This window comes from Diplotaxodon limnothrissa, linkage group LG9, assembly GCF_057381915.1.
Source record: "Diplotaxodon limnothrissa isolate DT_005_m linkage group LG9, D_limnothrissa_male_GT1.1, whole genome shotgun sequence".
Lineage (NCBI taxonomy): Eukaryota > Metazoa > Chordata > Actinopteri > Cichliformes > Cichlidae > Diplotaxodon > Diplotaxodon limnothrissa.
Genome location: NC_140604.1, coordinates 30274143 through 30290845, shown reverse-complemented (window position 1 = coordinate 30290845; position 16703 = coordinate 30274143). Strand labels below are relative to the sequence as shown.

At 38.7% G+C, this 16703-nt stretch overlaps 1 protein-coding gene across 2 annotated transcripts in view; it reads left to right on the top strand.

Annotated features, from left to right (window-relative positions):
* Positions 1 to 451: 451 nt before the first annotated feature.
* ctnnd2a (catenin (cadherin-associated protein), delta 2a) overlaps positions 452 to 16703 on the top strand; it is a 239891-nt gene continuing 223639 nt past the window's right edge. For both annotated transcript variants that reach the window (XM_085362997.1, XM_085362996.1), the window contains exon 1: positions 452 to 580. In XM_085362997.1, coding sequence (XP_085219123.1) covers positions 452 to 580 — 129 coding nt within the window. The remainder of the gene's footprint in view (positions 581 to 16703) is intronic.

The window sequence follows — 16703 nt, the reverse complement described above, 5'->3', positions numbered from 1 at the left end:
GCAGAACTGGGGGAACCCATATAGATGACAACCGGAAGGAGCGTGTTTGGAGGGGTGGTCTCGCTCGTGAAATTCCAATACTTAATCTCCAATGTAATGCAAAATGTTTTAGAAGCAGTTATACACAAATTCTAAACAGAAAACCAAAGAATCTGTCTGCAATCTGTATTTTTTTATTTGGTTATATCAAAAAATGCACAATCTGTATTCTTCCTCTGCTGTGTTACATCTATAAAAATATCTAAGTAACATTTTATGTGAAGAAATAAGTCACTTCGAAAATCAATATATAGATTTTTTATTTAATGAATTGCCCTTGTAAAGTTGTAAAGTTGACTTTCTTGACACTTAAAATCAAGACATTTAAAAATAAAAAAGAACATGTAAATGAGACATATTCTTCGTACTGTTTTGTCACATCATTTTCTATATATGTGTGTTAATTTTAGCCATGCCAGTGCCGGATCAGCCTGCAGAGCAGGAGAAGGGGGCCATGGTTCCCCCTGTGATGCCATCCTCCAATGGAGACAGATCTGAGACAGAGACAACCTCCTCTATCCTTGCCTCTGTCAAAGAGCAGGTAGGAAGTCCTCCATATACCATAAATGTATGTGCTGAACTATGATAAGCCTTTTTTATGTAAAACTTTTGGCTAAAAAGGCCAAATTGTAACTTTGTTGTCCATAAACAGCTCTAATATAAGGCAGCTCATAAAGTTGTTGCTGTTATATAGCAGCATCCCACTGTTATAAAATGTTTAAACGAAAGCAACAATTGATTGGTTGAGTTTAATGGATGGAAGTAATGGAGATTATGGAGCAAGAGCTGGAAAATATCATTAAAATCATGGCCGTTACTTGACGAAGGAGGGCTGGAGTGGTAACTGCATTGCTGCAGGAGGGCAGGCAATGATGCTGCATGGTTTTGTTTAAAAAAACAAACAAACATGAAAATCATATATAAGAAAATAATATATAAGTAGGGGATGGTAGACGAAACAGCTCCAGGTTTGGCTTAGGTGATGATGAGGGGAAATAAGTGCAATGCAAATATATTTTAGTCTTTGATATGTTAGATTAAGAAGAGGTGAGAGAAAGCAAGAATAGGAAGTACACAAGAGATTTGCTATGTACGTATGTTGTGTAGCTTTGTACAGATTGATCTTTACACCTCTTGATTTATATATTTAGCACTTTATTTATGTTTTAGGCAACTTATAAGGCACAAAAATATGTGTTTCTCTTCACAATGGAAAGATATTCTTGAGTGAAGTGAAGTTCATACTAATTGTACTTACTCCATTGTGTAATGGAATGCTGTTTCCTTTGGATTTGGCTCATCAGCAAGTGCAATACACCATAGATTTATCATTTTGCCAATCTGCATTGACTCTGAAGTTCTCCTTAATTTAATACCACAAAATATTCCATTTACCCTTACCGAGTCAAGGACAAGTGCTGATAGCAATTTAAGCTTTTTTTCCCTTTGCAAATGGCATTCATTTGTGTGTGTGTGTGTGTGTGTGTTTTTTTCGCTAGACCAGAAACCCTCTCAGTGCTTTCACATTACTGAATCAGTGAAGCGCGCAGTGTTTAGTCAGATTCCTGCAGCAGACTAGATTTGAACCCAGCTCTTCCTCCTCCCATTGGGAGAGCAAATGTAGTAGAAGTTACCCATAAGAGGGATAAATCACAGACTTGTAGCCGTTGTTGAAGTCTTATTTCTGCAGTGCGACATTTCTAAAATCTCCTCCCCTGAGGAAAACAATTGTTTTACAAATGAATTGTTCAGTCATTGAAAGGGAATAGGAAACAATAAGTTTTATCTGACAACAGCTCTAATCAGCGCTACATAGCAGCACATTAGATAGAAGTTGGATTGACTACATTTATCTCTGTGCTCTCATTGCTGACTCATTGGAGCACACCTGATTTTGTCAGATCCATTCATCTTTACTGATCCAGTTCAGTTCAATTCAATGTTATTTATATAGCGCCAATTCACAACAACAGTCGCCTCAAGGCAGAAAAAGATGCTACAATATTAGAAAGAAACCTCAGCAATCACACTAATACGCACAAATGCTAATGCACCATTGATAAAGTGCAATGGATTAAAAAAAATACCTACACTATACAACTCTTTACCTAGACCTTTTACATACATGGGCCCAGATTAATAAGCAAAGACAAAGGCAGTTCATTTCAATAATAAATAACAAGGGTGAGGGCAATCTGGTTACCAAAATAATACATTATAATATAGGTTTTCTCCAGAAAAACAACATGGCAGTTCAGATTAAGGAAACGCAGCTGAAGGAGAATGGATATATTTTGATATAAAGGCGAAGTCTTCTGTTAGGAATAGCTGAGGACTCTGTACGGATAAGTGTGTGTGATCGCTGGATAAATCTGACAGCTCAGTTGGAATGCACGATTAATCCAGAAGAGCGCTGCTTTCAACAAACTATCTCACTGCATAAAACTGAAAACTGTCGGTATACAGCTGTCCTGTAGGATTTGTAAAAAAAAACAAAACAACAACAACACAAAACTTCATTCATCGTCAGATCCTGAGCTGTACATGTGTTAATAAAGTTACTGCTGCTTTGCTACATGCATAGGTGTGCACACTGGTATTTTTATCTGCATGACATGCAGGGCTGCAGGTATTTAATTAAAGTTAATTTTACATATTGTTAGATTTTGACTTAAATCCAGCATACTGGTCCACGATCTGGTCCACGAGTAGCAAGATAGAGAGCTTTAAAATAATCAGAAATAAGAGGAAGAAAAATCAAAATACACAAAGAAACCACTCCATGGCGGATCTCTGTGACTAAAAGCCTAAAACACTACAAACCGATTCACTACTTTAAAAAGTAACATGGCTGTGTGTGTTACCCAAAACATCACACAGCTCTGCGTGGATCTTGTATTGGGATTCTCCCTCTCCCTCTGATGCTTCACATGAAGTTAAGTTCTGCTCTGTTTCATAAACATATCAGCGTTACTGAGGACCAGAAACATGCAGGGCTGAGCTCTAAATAGTGGAGAACTCACTGAAGAGCCTAGAGTTTTGGTGTGCTCACAGCTTGAGCAATCCGCTGATGCCAATCATACACTTGTTCTGATAACATCTCCCTCTGGCAATCCAGATGAGTTGACACTTCTAGCAGAAATTATCACACCGTCTCATCATACACAAAATAAGACAATTTTCAGAGTTAAATTTGATACAGTTGCCAATAAATCGCTCGCTTCAAACCTTAAATAATTTGTATGTGATTCATTCAAATACTCTCCTCCCAACATTTTGTGCCTCTGAAAGTTGCACTTCTGCAAGTACATGTGCAGTACAGTTAAAAATAAATGTTTAGAAAATCCCAACAGTAGTCTTTTAAAGCTAAAAGAAGGTTTTGTGCTTGTATTAGACTGCCAGTAAATATAGTCCTTCAAAAAATAATCAAAACACTTGGCTATCAGTTTTTAATGCAGCTGGATTTGCTGTAGATTTTCTGCTTAGAGGAACACAGTCTCCTGCTGCAGAGCTGCTCACACTGATTCCTAGCAGAGCTGTGGGGGTGAACTATATCTCCATAGTGCTGAATGTTCTCACAGTACACACTCAATTGCATTTACATAAAAAGCTCTGTACTAGTTATGTACTGTACTGGAAACTTTAGCACTAATTCAGAATGACTCTTTAGAGATCGCCCTCTCTCTCTGCTTTATGTTGACATGCCTGTGTCAATGCCCGTGTTTGTCTAAGTTTTTTTTCCCCTGTAATTTGCTCCAGTAACTGACCAGTTTTGCTCCCATTATGGCACACCCACCCTCATGCCTTACACACACGTTTCTCACTCTGGCTTAGGTTTCATTTAGGAGACACCAGCAAGGAGTTGGAAGGTTGAATAACATGCTATTAAGTAAGCGTAAAGACTTTCAAATGCTTAGTTAGGTCTTCTTGCTGCTATCTGTTCCAATTAGTTCACCACAAATTGGAAATTTGTGAAACACAATGATCTGAGTTGTAGCCGATGGTGCTTCTGAACATTTAATGGTTCTCTTTATGCTCTGAAAGCTGCCAGAGGAAACTAACTGGGTGAACATGTGATTTTTCTCAAGTATATATTCACAGAACAACAGCTGTTGCTGATATAATTATAATGCTACCTATTTACACACGGAAGAAACAAAACAGCACATTAAACGCACAACACAATACCACTAAATAGCAGGATACCTGTAGCTTAATGAAATATTTGATGCTTAAAACCCCTGGAGAGTCTTGGGTCGATTTGTGGCTATTTTCAAATTTCGATTACATGCCATTTGCACAGTGTTGAATGGAATATAGCGAAAGTCTGCAAAAAAAAGTTCGGTCACATTTACTGTTAAAATTTCAGTATGACTTCCGGAAATTAGCTTCAGTGGCTAAGCTAGCGATAAACTTACGCTATTGGTCCTAGTGGTCGATTTGTGCCCCATTGAAACCCATTATAAACGCTATTTTTCACGGCAAAAAAATTACGGTCAAATCGATCGTGATCGGTTATGTTTCCGCTTCCGCTTGCAGTACTGGCCTTAGAGTTGTAATTTTTTTATTTGTCCACCGGGTGGCGCCCTTGCTCCACATGTGACGCCTGCTGGAACATACACATGTTCTCCAGCGGCCTGCTCGAGACAGATACCCGGAAAAGGCAGACTAATTTCCCGCGTACAGCAGCAGCTTGGCCCGCTGCTCGTTCCGGACCATTTTCTGACCTTAGGATCGTTTGAGGGTGCATTAATTTTTTTTAATCAACAGGAAATGACGTATTTGTTTTCACGTGGTAGCGGAAGTGTGTGCTGCAGACACGGGAACCGAACCATATGCTCCGGCGCTGCGCGAAACACACCCGCGGCAGAGGCACTCCTCCCCGGGGGAGCAGGAGCAGCAGCGCCGCCTGGGGACATTTTTGGCTTCTGGAAAAAAAATTAAAACCGGATCGAAATTAATGTTGGTGCCAATCTTTTGTCCATCTAAAGGCCTAATTATAATAACAATAAAATATTACTTCAAATGTTTTTTTTGGAAAATATTTTATGTTTTATGTTTTATGTTTTTGGGGCAAAAAAAGCAGTGCGCTCATGTGACGAAACCGGGATATAAAGGGTTAAAATCCGCGAAATGTAATTAAAACTTGACATGAATATTTCAAGGAGAAGTAGGTCTAAAAGATTGGCTAATTTAAAGTGGAATAAAATATTAATATATAAATTTTTTATAGCACTTTTTGGGCGTGGTCGATAGTGTGCATTTTATGAAATGCGCTCCTGGAAAAAAAATAAAAGGCGATCGAAATGACTCTTGGTGCCAATCTTTAGTCCATCTAAAGGCCTAATTATAATAACAATTGAATATTACCTCAAATGTTTTTTTTGGAAAATATTCAAGTTTTTTGTTTTTTGGGGCAAAAAAAGCAGTGCGCTCATGTGACGAAACCGGGATATAAAGGGTTAAAATCCGCGAAATGTAATTAAAACTTGACATGAATATTTCAAGGAGAAGTAGGTCTAAAAGATTGGCTAATTTAAAGTGGAAAAAAATATTAATATATAAATTTTTTATAGCACTTTTTTGGGCGTGGTCGATTTGTGGCTCTAAGACCGATAGTGTATGCATTTTTCTAAGACCCTCCAGGGTTAAGTGGCAGCAAAAATTAGATCATTTACCACTCGCTGCGAAACAGCAAATATACAAACAACACATGAGAGAATTAATTACAATTATGGATTTTTTATTCACATTGTATATACCTAACTGTGTCCTGCCCTGTGTCTATAAAGACCCAAATTTTATATTCCCATAGAAATTATATAGGACCTAAAATGTATCAGTCAAAAATGACTCCCACTGTCCATTTTACATCTGTCAGTATCATTATTACAATTGTAATACTTGTCCACATTAACTCAAACCAACAAGTTGAACAAAATGCATCATTAGCTTTAATAAAACTTTAAGGTGGATCTAAACATTTTCTTAATAGTATTGGTTTGAGGTTTATTCCACATGCTTACAGACTTGAAAAAGCACTTCCTGTCACAATTTGAGTGCATATTAAGTTAAAGATTTAGCATGACCTAACTTGAGTTCAACTTAGAGGACATACAGTATACTTTTTGTATAAGTTTTTTTGTTTGTTTTTTAAAAACATCGGGGGTCTGCTAGAAGCGCATGTGTGTTGATCACAGAAAAAAAGTAGGTGCAACTTTCCCCACAGAGATACATTAAAAAAGCCAAACTCACTGCGGGTGCAGATTCACTGCAATATTTATTAAAGACACTGAGGTTTCATTAAGACACACAGTATTAAAGCTTGTATTCCTGTAGTCCTGATACTGTTTTAGCATAAGTGAACTTTTCCTCCTGAGACCTGCATATAATGAAAGGTCTTCTTATTATACGACCTTCTCTCTTATCCCAGGTTACTTCTCTGTCCAAAAACTTTTCAAAAAAATTTTCAGGATGAAGCTGACTCTAAAAAATGTGTGTCCAGTGTTGAAATATTCTTTTCAATTTTTCGCGATGTTCTATTACTGTCACACCCTTCTCAAATTAAGTCCACACTCAGTATTTGAATAGCAGAGGGCTACATTTTGGGGATCATCCTTTTTAAGTTATCCTATTTAAGTTGATAAAAAGCTGAATGTACGTCATTGAGGAAGCTCAACAGGAAATGTTCTTCATGCAGATTTCTTTTGCATTCTGAGAAGGATGTCAGCTGGCTATCTTATGTTAAAATTTTTAGATTCGATGGCTCCCTGGCTGCCTCAGTTGAAGCCATTTGAGTTTCTCTCAATGTTTTGCACCGAGTTGCATCATATCTTAACTTGCCTCAGGAGGGCTCCACAGAGACCAAATTACCTATTCCTGAGTTGCTCTGAAATCAGTTTCCCACATATTTTCATTTAGCTGGATTTAATGTCCTGTTCTGTTTCTGGAAAAAGCCCTGGAAATGCAACTTTCCCTGTTAATTTATAATCTGGTTTATCATGTTTTGCCTTATCCTTGATTGATGTCCCGATTTAATGATTCCACCAATAATGAGTTTGATTATATTTGCTGTTCTAAACAACCAGTAGCCAATTAATCTTTTCTGCTTTGTACTATTCCGCCTGTTTAGAATCTAGCCAATTTAATCTTTTCAAATTACATTCTATCAGTGATAGATTACGGTCTTTTGTGTAATGAGCTGGCAAGGAGTTTATATTCCTTATAGCCAGAAAAACACAATACAAAATGAGTGAGAACAAAAGCCACAGGCTAAAATGATGTTAAGTGATTCTGCAGTCACAGAAAAACATCTCATGGGAGCTGGGAGGATGTTTTAAATATTCCAGTGTGCTATATTCCCGAGATCCTGCTGGTTGACTTAAGTCAAGACAAGACTTAAATGAACATAACTTTTGATTTGTAGCTGATTGCTGGATGCTGGTTAAATAAAGTGAAATTAGATCAATCTTTCACCTTGATTTTGCAATTATCCTGGTGCTTTTATTACCCTTTAGTTATTATTGCTATGGAGAACTCTGATTGCTTTTAGTACTTATTACATTTTTTTGGATATTCTCCTACTTTTCTTTCTTTTCTTAACTTAAAATAATAGACTGTAATAATGCATGCAAGGAACATTTAATATGGCTGCAATCCATTTGAAAATGTGGATCTACTTTTTGCTTTGACATTTTTGTGGAGACAAATGGTTGAACTTCCATAGCATATAGTAAATGAATGGAAAACATGAGATAGTAGACTAACTATATATAGCATATTCCCAGTCTTTGTTGTAGTTATAGTCCTCATCATTATCATTTTGTCTTTTGTTCCTCCTTCTCATCTAGAAAACACAACACCACCTCTTCCCTCATGCTGTTGAACTACGGCGTGCGCATCTTGCTTTGAGTTTGTTGAATCTGAGCTGAAAGTATCCATAAACTACTTGGGTTATCAAAGGTTCACAACTGATGGAAGCAGTTTGTGTATTTGAAAGCAACAAGGTCTTTTACAGAGCCGAGAGGGTAATATATTCTATCCTCTAGACCAGGGGTGCCCAATCCCGGTCCTCGAGAGCTACCGTCCTGCAGCTTTTAGATGCATCCCTACTCCAACACAGCTGAATCAAATGGTTTGATTACCTCTTCAGCATGCCATCGTGTTTGGCAAAGGCCTGATAACAAGCCATTCATTTGATTCAGCTGTGTTGGAGTAGGGATGCATCTAAAAGCTGCAGGATAGTAGCTCTCGAGGACTGGGATTGGGCAGCCCTGCTCTAGACTGATGGTTATTCTCCAAACTCCCTTTCTTTGCAGTTTGAGTGCACTTCATTGGCCTTTAGAGTGAGCTGAAAACTTTCCTTTTGCTTGTGTGTGCTCACTAAGCTTGACTAGGGCTCTGGATATTGACTGTGCATATTCTTTACACTTTGACACTCTCCAACACTTATAGAAGTTCCTTGAAAAGAGATTTTGTGTAGGTGTCTGTGTGCCTTTTACAACTTTCTCTGAAAGCAAATTTCTGTAGGTGTGTGCCATTTGTGTATCCTAATAGACTTCTCTGCTTCTCTTCCTTGTCCTCCATCTCTGTCCCCCATGTTCTCTCCCCTTATCGATGCCCTGTCTGCTGCTGAAGTTGGCAGCTGTATTTTGCAGATGGTATAAATTAACTCTCATTCAGAAGCAGAATGATGGGGAAGAAATGAATGACTCCTCTTCCACACCCAAAACTATCAAATGCAGCATCTGATTAAAAACCTTCTGTCTCCTGAAATTGTAAGGTGTAATTAGTCAGAGGTAAAAAACATATTCTGGTTTATATTGATTATAAAGTTATCATAACCTTATAGAACCTTTTAACTAATTCAGAAACATGTAAACAGTAAAGCTGTATACTGCTGTAATATAATTAAATAGAGTTAGCCTTAAAGTGACCTTCAAACCTCTCTTGTTTTCACTCTCAAAACTAGATTTGATGCATGTTTCACTTTAATGTGTACCTTTAATGTCCTGCACTTTGATCATTATCTCTGTCACAGTGCCATGTGAAAACAGTACATTAGCTTGCCTGCATACATTTGGTGAGTGAATACTGTATCTATGACTGAACTAAGTGCACGTAATAGATTGCATGGATTGCATATGCTCATTGGTGCATTCAGTGTGGCTGTGTATGTGCTTCTGCCTGCTTCGGCGTGCATGTAAACGGTGTAAATCATGTTTATAAGTATATTACAGTCTTCAAAATGATTGTTAGAGGTAGAAAGGAAAGTGTCTCAATTCTGCTAATAAACATATTTAGCAAAAAAAGAAAGGGAAACACATATTCAGATACTGTGTGTGTGTGTGTGTGTGTGTGTGTGTGTGTGTGTGTGTGTGTGTGTGTTTTCAATACACACTCACAAATGCCAGCTGCAGTTTTAATGTGAAAGGCCTATTCCTGACAATGACTTGTGGCTTTTAGATGAAGCTAAAAGCTGCCAAGATGACTTGAAGAGATTTTGATGCAAGCTTGAGTAGGAGGTATGTCACAGTAGCAATATCCCCTTGCCATTTACTCATGGAAAGAGCCTTTGTGGGAGACTAGGGCAGAAAAAGGGTAATGTTCGGCTGCCTGACACTAACTCATAAGTACTGTAGCCATAGGAAAAGTTGGCCAAGTAGGCTCTTGTATGTGTGTGTGCATGAGTTCAGGTTGTGTCTGCTAGTTGAGGTGGAATATTCCATTTATTCAACGTCACTTAGCCAGCAACCCCACTACTGTCACCATCATCGTAACTGGCAGCTGGCAGGCTGCATGCTACTGCAGCAGCCTTGCTTTGGGTCAAAGAGAGAGCGACAGAGAGAGAGATAGCTAGAAAGAACAAAAAGAATGAGCAACAAATATCAGATGAAACATGAAAACCATGCAGAGTGTGTGTTTGTGAGTGCAAACAGAAGGGGTGTGAGAAGAGGTAAGATGTGGGCTGCAAGAAAGAGACAAGAAAAGACAAACAGCAACAGGAGAAAATGCAAAGGCTTGGAGAATATTATTGCTGGTAGATAAAGGAGAAAGTCTGAAAAAAATAGAAGAGCGGATATGAAAGATTGAATATAGACAGACTTACCTTTCAGTGGCAGCCATTGAATACGCAAGGAACGATCTCTTTTGTTGGAAATAAAATAAATAAATATTGTAAGACACTGTACAGACTACCAACGCCACAAAAATAAACACTAAATGTAATAATATATTAATAATGTAATAATATTTTATAAAAATAAACATGTTGATCATAAAATAGACAAGAAATACTTTTGACTGAGCACTGTCTTGCTTCGTCTGTTAACAGTAAGGATGTAGGCATGGCTCTTTCACACCTGGAAACTCCAACAACGCAAGTCTGAGAGCACTTAGTGTTGATTGTCGACATACATGTATGATCCCAGTCAGAACTGCTAAGCTGTAGCCGTAACAAAAATGATAGCAATGTACCATGAAGCCCAACTTTAAAAAAAATCTCATCTCACAATCAATCAGGTAATCTCATTTACATTTAAATTGTCATGCTCAGAACTAACAGAGCACGAAGGCAGTGTGTGTCTGACAAGACGACACTTTGCATTTCCCGTGTAGCTGTAGCTTTTTTGAGTATCTAAACGAGGTTTAATGAGTTAGAAGACTCAAGATATTTGTTTAAAAAACAAATGGAAAGAATCTGTTTCATATTATTTTGATACACAGTGGATTCTTGGCCCATTTTCCTGGGTCATGATGACTTCGGTCATAAAACTACAGACAAAGTGAAAGAACTTGTGCTGATAGATTATTTTGAAACAGTATCTGGCTGCACTGTGACAGGAGAAACAGTTTGTTAACAACTTTAACTGAAAATTGGGCCAGAAGCCTATAACCTGTGAAGGGTTGCTCCATGATGCTCCCAATGAGCCCTAACTCAGTATTAATGTATTCATTTGTTATGTGCCCACTCTCCCCACCCAGATTTATATGTGGCCATTTTTGAATGATGCAGAATCCTGTAGAACCAGGAAGAACAATGGCATTGTTAGACAGGAAGTCTAATGAGGCATGAAATCAATATGTACGATCCTGCCTCACCCGGGGCATGCTGGGTAATGGAGTGTCAGGAGTGCTTTGGAGCTATTTTAATCACAGAGACCTTGGAAAATCCACAAATAAACAGACTGGTTCCTGCCAAAATCCCACAACCCTGTGAGATGTGTGCTGTGGTTATGTATCTGTGATTACTTTTTACATAATTGAATTTACTGAGCGTCCATATGCCCGCACCTGCATGAAACAAAAATTAAGCTGTTTGGATTTTTTTGCGTGTGTGTATCTTTGCATGAATTTATTGTGAGCAGAATTGTGAGACCCCAATTATAAGCATGTGATCAAGCCTCACCTGTAAGGATCACAATAACAGAGCCCCCATGCCAGCTCTACCTTCTCACTTCCAGTCATTTCCTCTCCCTCACCAGGCACTGTTTCATTAGCCTTTAACGCTACAGCAAAGCCCAGTGCTGATCCTATGTGTGAAGTAAGAGGTCTTTCTGTTAGTCGCATAGCTGAACCTTGAATCCCAACAATAACGTTAACCCCGCCACCCCCAATATTTGCATGCAAAATGCTACCTGAACATCAAATTGCTCACGCTTGCTTTTGCCTGCATGCTATTGAACACTCTTGCTTGCAGTCTTGTTAGCAATATCTTGAATGATAATGGAATAGCCAAAAGCCTAATGTGGATTTAAAATTCTAGTAATTAACACAGGGTGCGCCCAACTGTAATGTTGATTCTAAAATTTTACAGATAGCTTTTGCTAATGCTCATTCTTAACTCTAAGTACACCCCATGATTCAATAGCTTGCAGAAGTGTCATTTACAGCAATAACTCAATCATACAGAATCTGAACAAAGTCTTACAGAGAACATCATTTTCTGTATGACTTCATCAGTCTGTCACATCATTAAGGACGTTCTTTACAACATTGCATGAGTTCACTGATGTTTGGGGGCATTTGTTTTTGCACAGCTGTCTTAAGGTCCTGCCACAGCATTTCAGTGGGGCTGAGGCCTGTACTTCGCTGCTGTGTTTTGGGTCATTGCCCTGTTGCATGACCTAGTTTCAACCAAGCTTCATCCTTTGGACAGATGGTTTCCTGTTTGACTCTACAATACTTTGGTACACAAAGGAGTTCATGGATGACTCAATCACTGCAAGGTGCAGGTTCTGTGGCTGCAAAACTATTTTTAGCTTTCCACCACTATGCTTGAGGTTTGTGTGCTGATGTGCTTTTTTTGGCTTTTAGTAGTCCCGTACTAGGGTCAAGCATCTACTGGGCATCATTTACTAATATTTGCATGAAAAGGTTTTGACCCTGTGCAACAAATGCATGTAGAATTACCATTGGATTTATGAAACATGCATACCAGCGTATATTGTTCTCACCATGGTGCATATGTTAGTGTAAATTTGAATCATTCTGAACTAGCAGCCTTGTGCAATCTCCATACCATTTGCATACTATCTGCATACTGCACCGCCCTGATTTATCTATATAAGGAAAAATGTTTACACCCAGATGAAGCAGAGAAACTAGTGACAGTGTTGTAAGAGAGAAGCCTGCATCTCTAAGGCAAGACACAAGGAGGAAGTCTGGCACGCTGTCATTTGTTTATACACATCGTCAGAAGAACTCCTAAATTTGCTGCTAAAGTACAACCAAATCTTGGGTTCTTTAACTGTTCTCTAAGTGTTGCATGGTCTGGCATTGGGGTGAATTTGCTGGGATGTTCACTCCTGGCAAGATTGGAGGCTGTGTTCTCCACTTGTGAATGATCAAGTGGTCCAATGATCCAGTGATGGACTTAAACCCTTCCCCAGATTTATAAGCATCAACAATAGCTTTTCTGACATCATTGCTCATTATCTTTTGTCCTTGATATCCCTGAATCCTCCAAATCCACAAACTTCCAAAACGTCTGCTTTTTTGTGGCAGATTCACTTGTTGATGATCAAGTAATTGTGTGTGTTTGATTAGCACCACCTTGCTGCTATATACCTAATTGCTATGGAAGCATTAATGATGTACTTAAAAGAAAAGAAAATCTTTTTTTCCATCGTGGTAACAAAATGGTAACATGGTGATAACATGTCTGTATGTTACCACTCTTCCTGCATATGGTGTTGGGAGCTTTAAAGGGTTCAGCTGGTCTAAAGCAGCACAGTTGCATATTTTAGTAAAGCAATCTCCCAAGTCTGGAAATGAGCCAGACTTGGGAGACCACACACTGATTTACTAGAAAAACACTAACAGACTGAATGTGTGTGACAGGATCCTCTGTTTACAGACAAAGCTAAGTGTTGGGGTCAGGGAACAGGGAAGATCCTGTTGGACAGAAGTGGAGAAATGTTGTTGCTAAGACCTTCAATTGCTCCATTGTCCTCTCCTCCCATTTCACAAATCCTCCACATACACAACAGATGCAGTTGCGTGGGTGCTTGAAGAGTACCTTTCTGATACAGACGCTGGACTGCTTTCACTTGTTCGCTCTATTGTTTTCATGAAGCTGTTCTCTCTGTCGACTGTCTCTCCCACTCTGCACTGTTCTAATGATACACTGTTATTTATATCCCTTAAGCAACTATAGCTCTGCTTTTTATAGCACACTGGAATCTTTGTAATGTTTGTCTGTATTCTACTGTTCAAAGATTTACTTGTGCTTTACACTTGGTGCCACTAGTTCTGTAGCCTAGCTGACATGGTTAGAAAACATGAGACGGCCCCGTGTGTTAAGCTTTATCCCCATTTGAGAGGAAATAGGCCTTTCATTCTCCTTGAGTCTCCATCGATCTGAAAATGAGAAAATGGAAAGATTACTCTGTGATGGAAAGAGCCATTAAAGAGCATGCGAGGCGAAGAGCTCAGAAAATACCAAAGTATTTATCAATTCTCTGTTTTTTAAACCTTAATAATCCAGAAATTCTTGCTCTTTGTGCATGCTTTTTTGAACTGTGCCAGATATGCAGTCCAATTGAGAGGCTCAATCGGTCAAGGCTTGCAGTTTTATATCCCAAATATGCTGACAAGATTTGAGAGGTGCGGGCATCTTTTAGTTTTACACGAACTATGTAGCCACTCCTATTAAATTGATCTGTCCTGTGTCTCAATCCATTGTGCACTACTTCAATTTCAATTTGAAGTGTATACAAATATGTCATTTTATTATTTTTACCAGAGATGTACAGTCAAGAATATTATAGATGATTGACATAAAATAAAAGACAATAGCAGGGAGTAAACAATGCCATCCAGGCCTTAATATCCCTTTTCTTGCTAACTTCCTGTCCTTACTGTTAATTTCTTGGCAGTACAGTCAAATTTACATTGCTACATTTACAGTGTTGGGGAGTAACGGAATGCATGTACCGCCGTTACGTATTTAAAATACAAAATATAAGTAACTGTATTCCGTTACAGTTACCTTTTAAAGGGGTGGTATTCAGAATACAGTTACTTTGTTGAAATAAAGGGATTACACAGCGGTCTTTTCCTGTTTCGTATGTTAGGCTATGCCCTCTCTATTTTTGGTAATTTCATGCCGGTGGAAACCCAAACAAAACATGCATTAACCCTTTAAAACCGATCGGAGCGGGCACACTCTGTTTTGCGTAACTATTTTTAAATCCCGGTAGCACTGCAACCACGTAAGCTAGCGCAAAAAATTTTTTTGCATATGAAACCGGAGAAGTTGTACTTACATCTTATGCCATCAGGTCCTAGGTCACGGTTTCCTTCCACATATAGCTTTGCAAAAACTGCATAAAAAGCGCTTGCAGCAACACAAACATAATATTCCAGAAACACGCTTTGCCGATCCAATCAGCTGTTCATAACACTTCCTGTGTTGGAATAGACGTCAGCGCGAACTTTCACATGTCCGCCATGACCTGCCCGAAACCAGAAGTGACGTCATTTTCGCAGAAATGTAGTTTTTTACCATCAGGGCCTCATGAGCTTATACTGGTGTTTTTAAAAGTTATCTTTGACTTTATGACTTTCTGTGTCGTTTCTGGGATGCTTAGGACTCATATTGCACTGCTGGAAATAGTTTATTTTGATGCATATGCTGCTTTTTTGCAAATTTGCATTATTATATTATTATATTTATTATATTTATACACTGCAACCACTGAACATCCAAGGTATGGACATTGAGGCTGTGGACAGCTACAGGTACCTTGGTGTTCATCTGAACAATAGACTGGACTGGACTCATAACTCAGACGCCCTCTACAGGAAAGGGCAGAGCAGGCTGTACCTGCTGCGGAGACTCAGGTCATTTGGAGTGGAGGGCCCACTCCTGAAGACCTTCTATGACTCTGTTGTGGCTTCTGCTATCTTTTATGGTGTGGTCTGCTGGGGCGGCAGCATCTCTGCTGGGGACAGGAAGAGACTGAACAGGGTGATCCGAAGGGCCAGCTCTGTTCTAGGATGCCCTCTGGACCCAGTGGAGGTGGTGAGTGACAGGAGAACGGCGGCTAAGCTGTCATCCCTGATGGACAACATCTCCCACCCCATGCAGCAGACTGTGACAGCACTGAGCAGCTCCTTCAGTGGGAGACTGCGGCACCCACGGTGTGGGACGGAGAGATTTCGCAGGTCTTTCCTCCCCACTGCTGTCAGACTCCATAATAAAGACTTTAACTGATCAAGCACACACATCCATACATATGCAATAATACCAAGTGCAATAATCCTTTCTGTCATCGTTGTATTTTTACTCAGTTGTATATAGTATTTGTATTTGTATTCTATTTTTATCTTATTGTATATTTATTTTATTTTATTCTACTGTATATAGTATTTTATTTTATTCTATTCTGTACAGTTGTGTACTGTATTTATTCTTATTGTATTCTAATTTTTGCCTCATAACTTTTGCACTGTCCACTTCCTGCTGTGACAAAACAAATTTCCCACGTGTGGGACTAATAAAGGTTATCTTATCTTATCTTATCTTATCTTATTTTCGTTTTTCCTGCAGTGTATAAATATTGGTGTATTTCAAAAATAAAACTATGAAGACACTCAAAATAAATTTCCTGTGGTGGGAAACTGTTTTGTGCAACTTTTTTGTATTTACAGTTTTGAGGGATAAGCCTCTTAAATTTCTCTAACTAGAAATATATGTTAAAAAACAAAAACGATTTTCAATTTTTTTGTAGTTTATTACACTTTTTTGCAATTTATGTAATTACTATGCACTTAATGCATACATATTATTAAAATTTGGGCTATAATGGTTGTATTGATGTATATCAACTTGAAATGCTCCCAAAAATGGCACTACAGCATGTAAAAATATAATATAAGCTCTGGCAGACTTGGTTCTATGGTAGGTCTTAAAGGGTTAAGAGGCTTTAACGCCTGTGTCTCAATCTCACGGCCCATGTCACCTCTACTTGCAGCCCACATAATGACGTGTAGAAATATTTTAAAAAATTATTCAAAAATTTATTTAATATGAAGGCAATAGGCAGTGTTACAGGCATAGGCCTAAAGAATGTAGCCTCATGGGCAGTGTAGTCCGTGCTGCAGGGAGAATGGACTGCCATACCCGTGATGTGTCTGTGAGCGCGAGGGAGGGAGAAAAA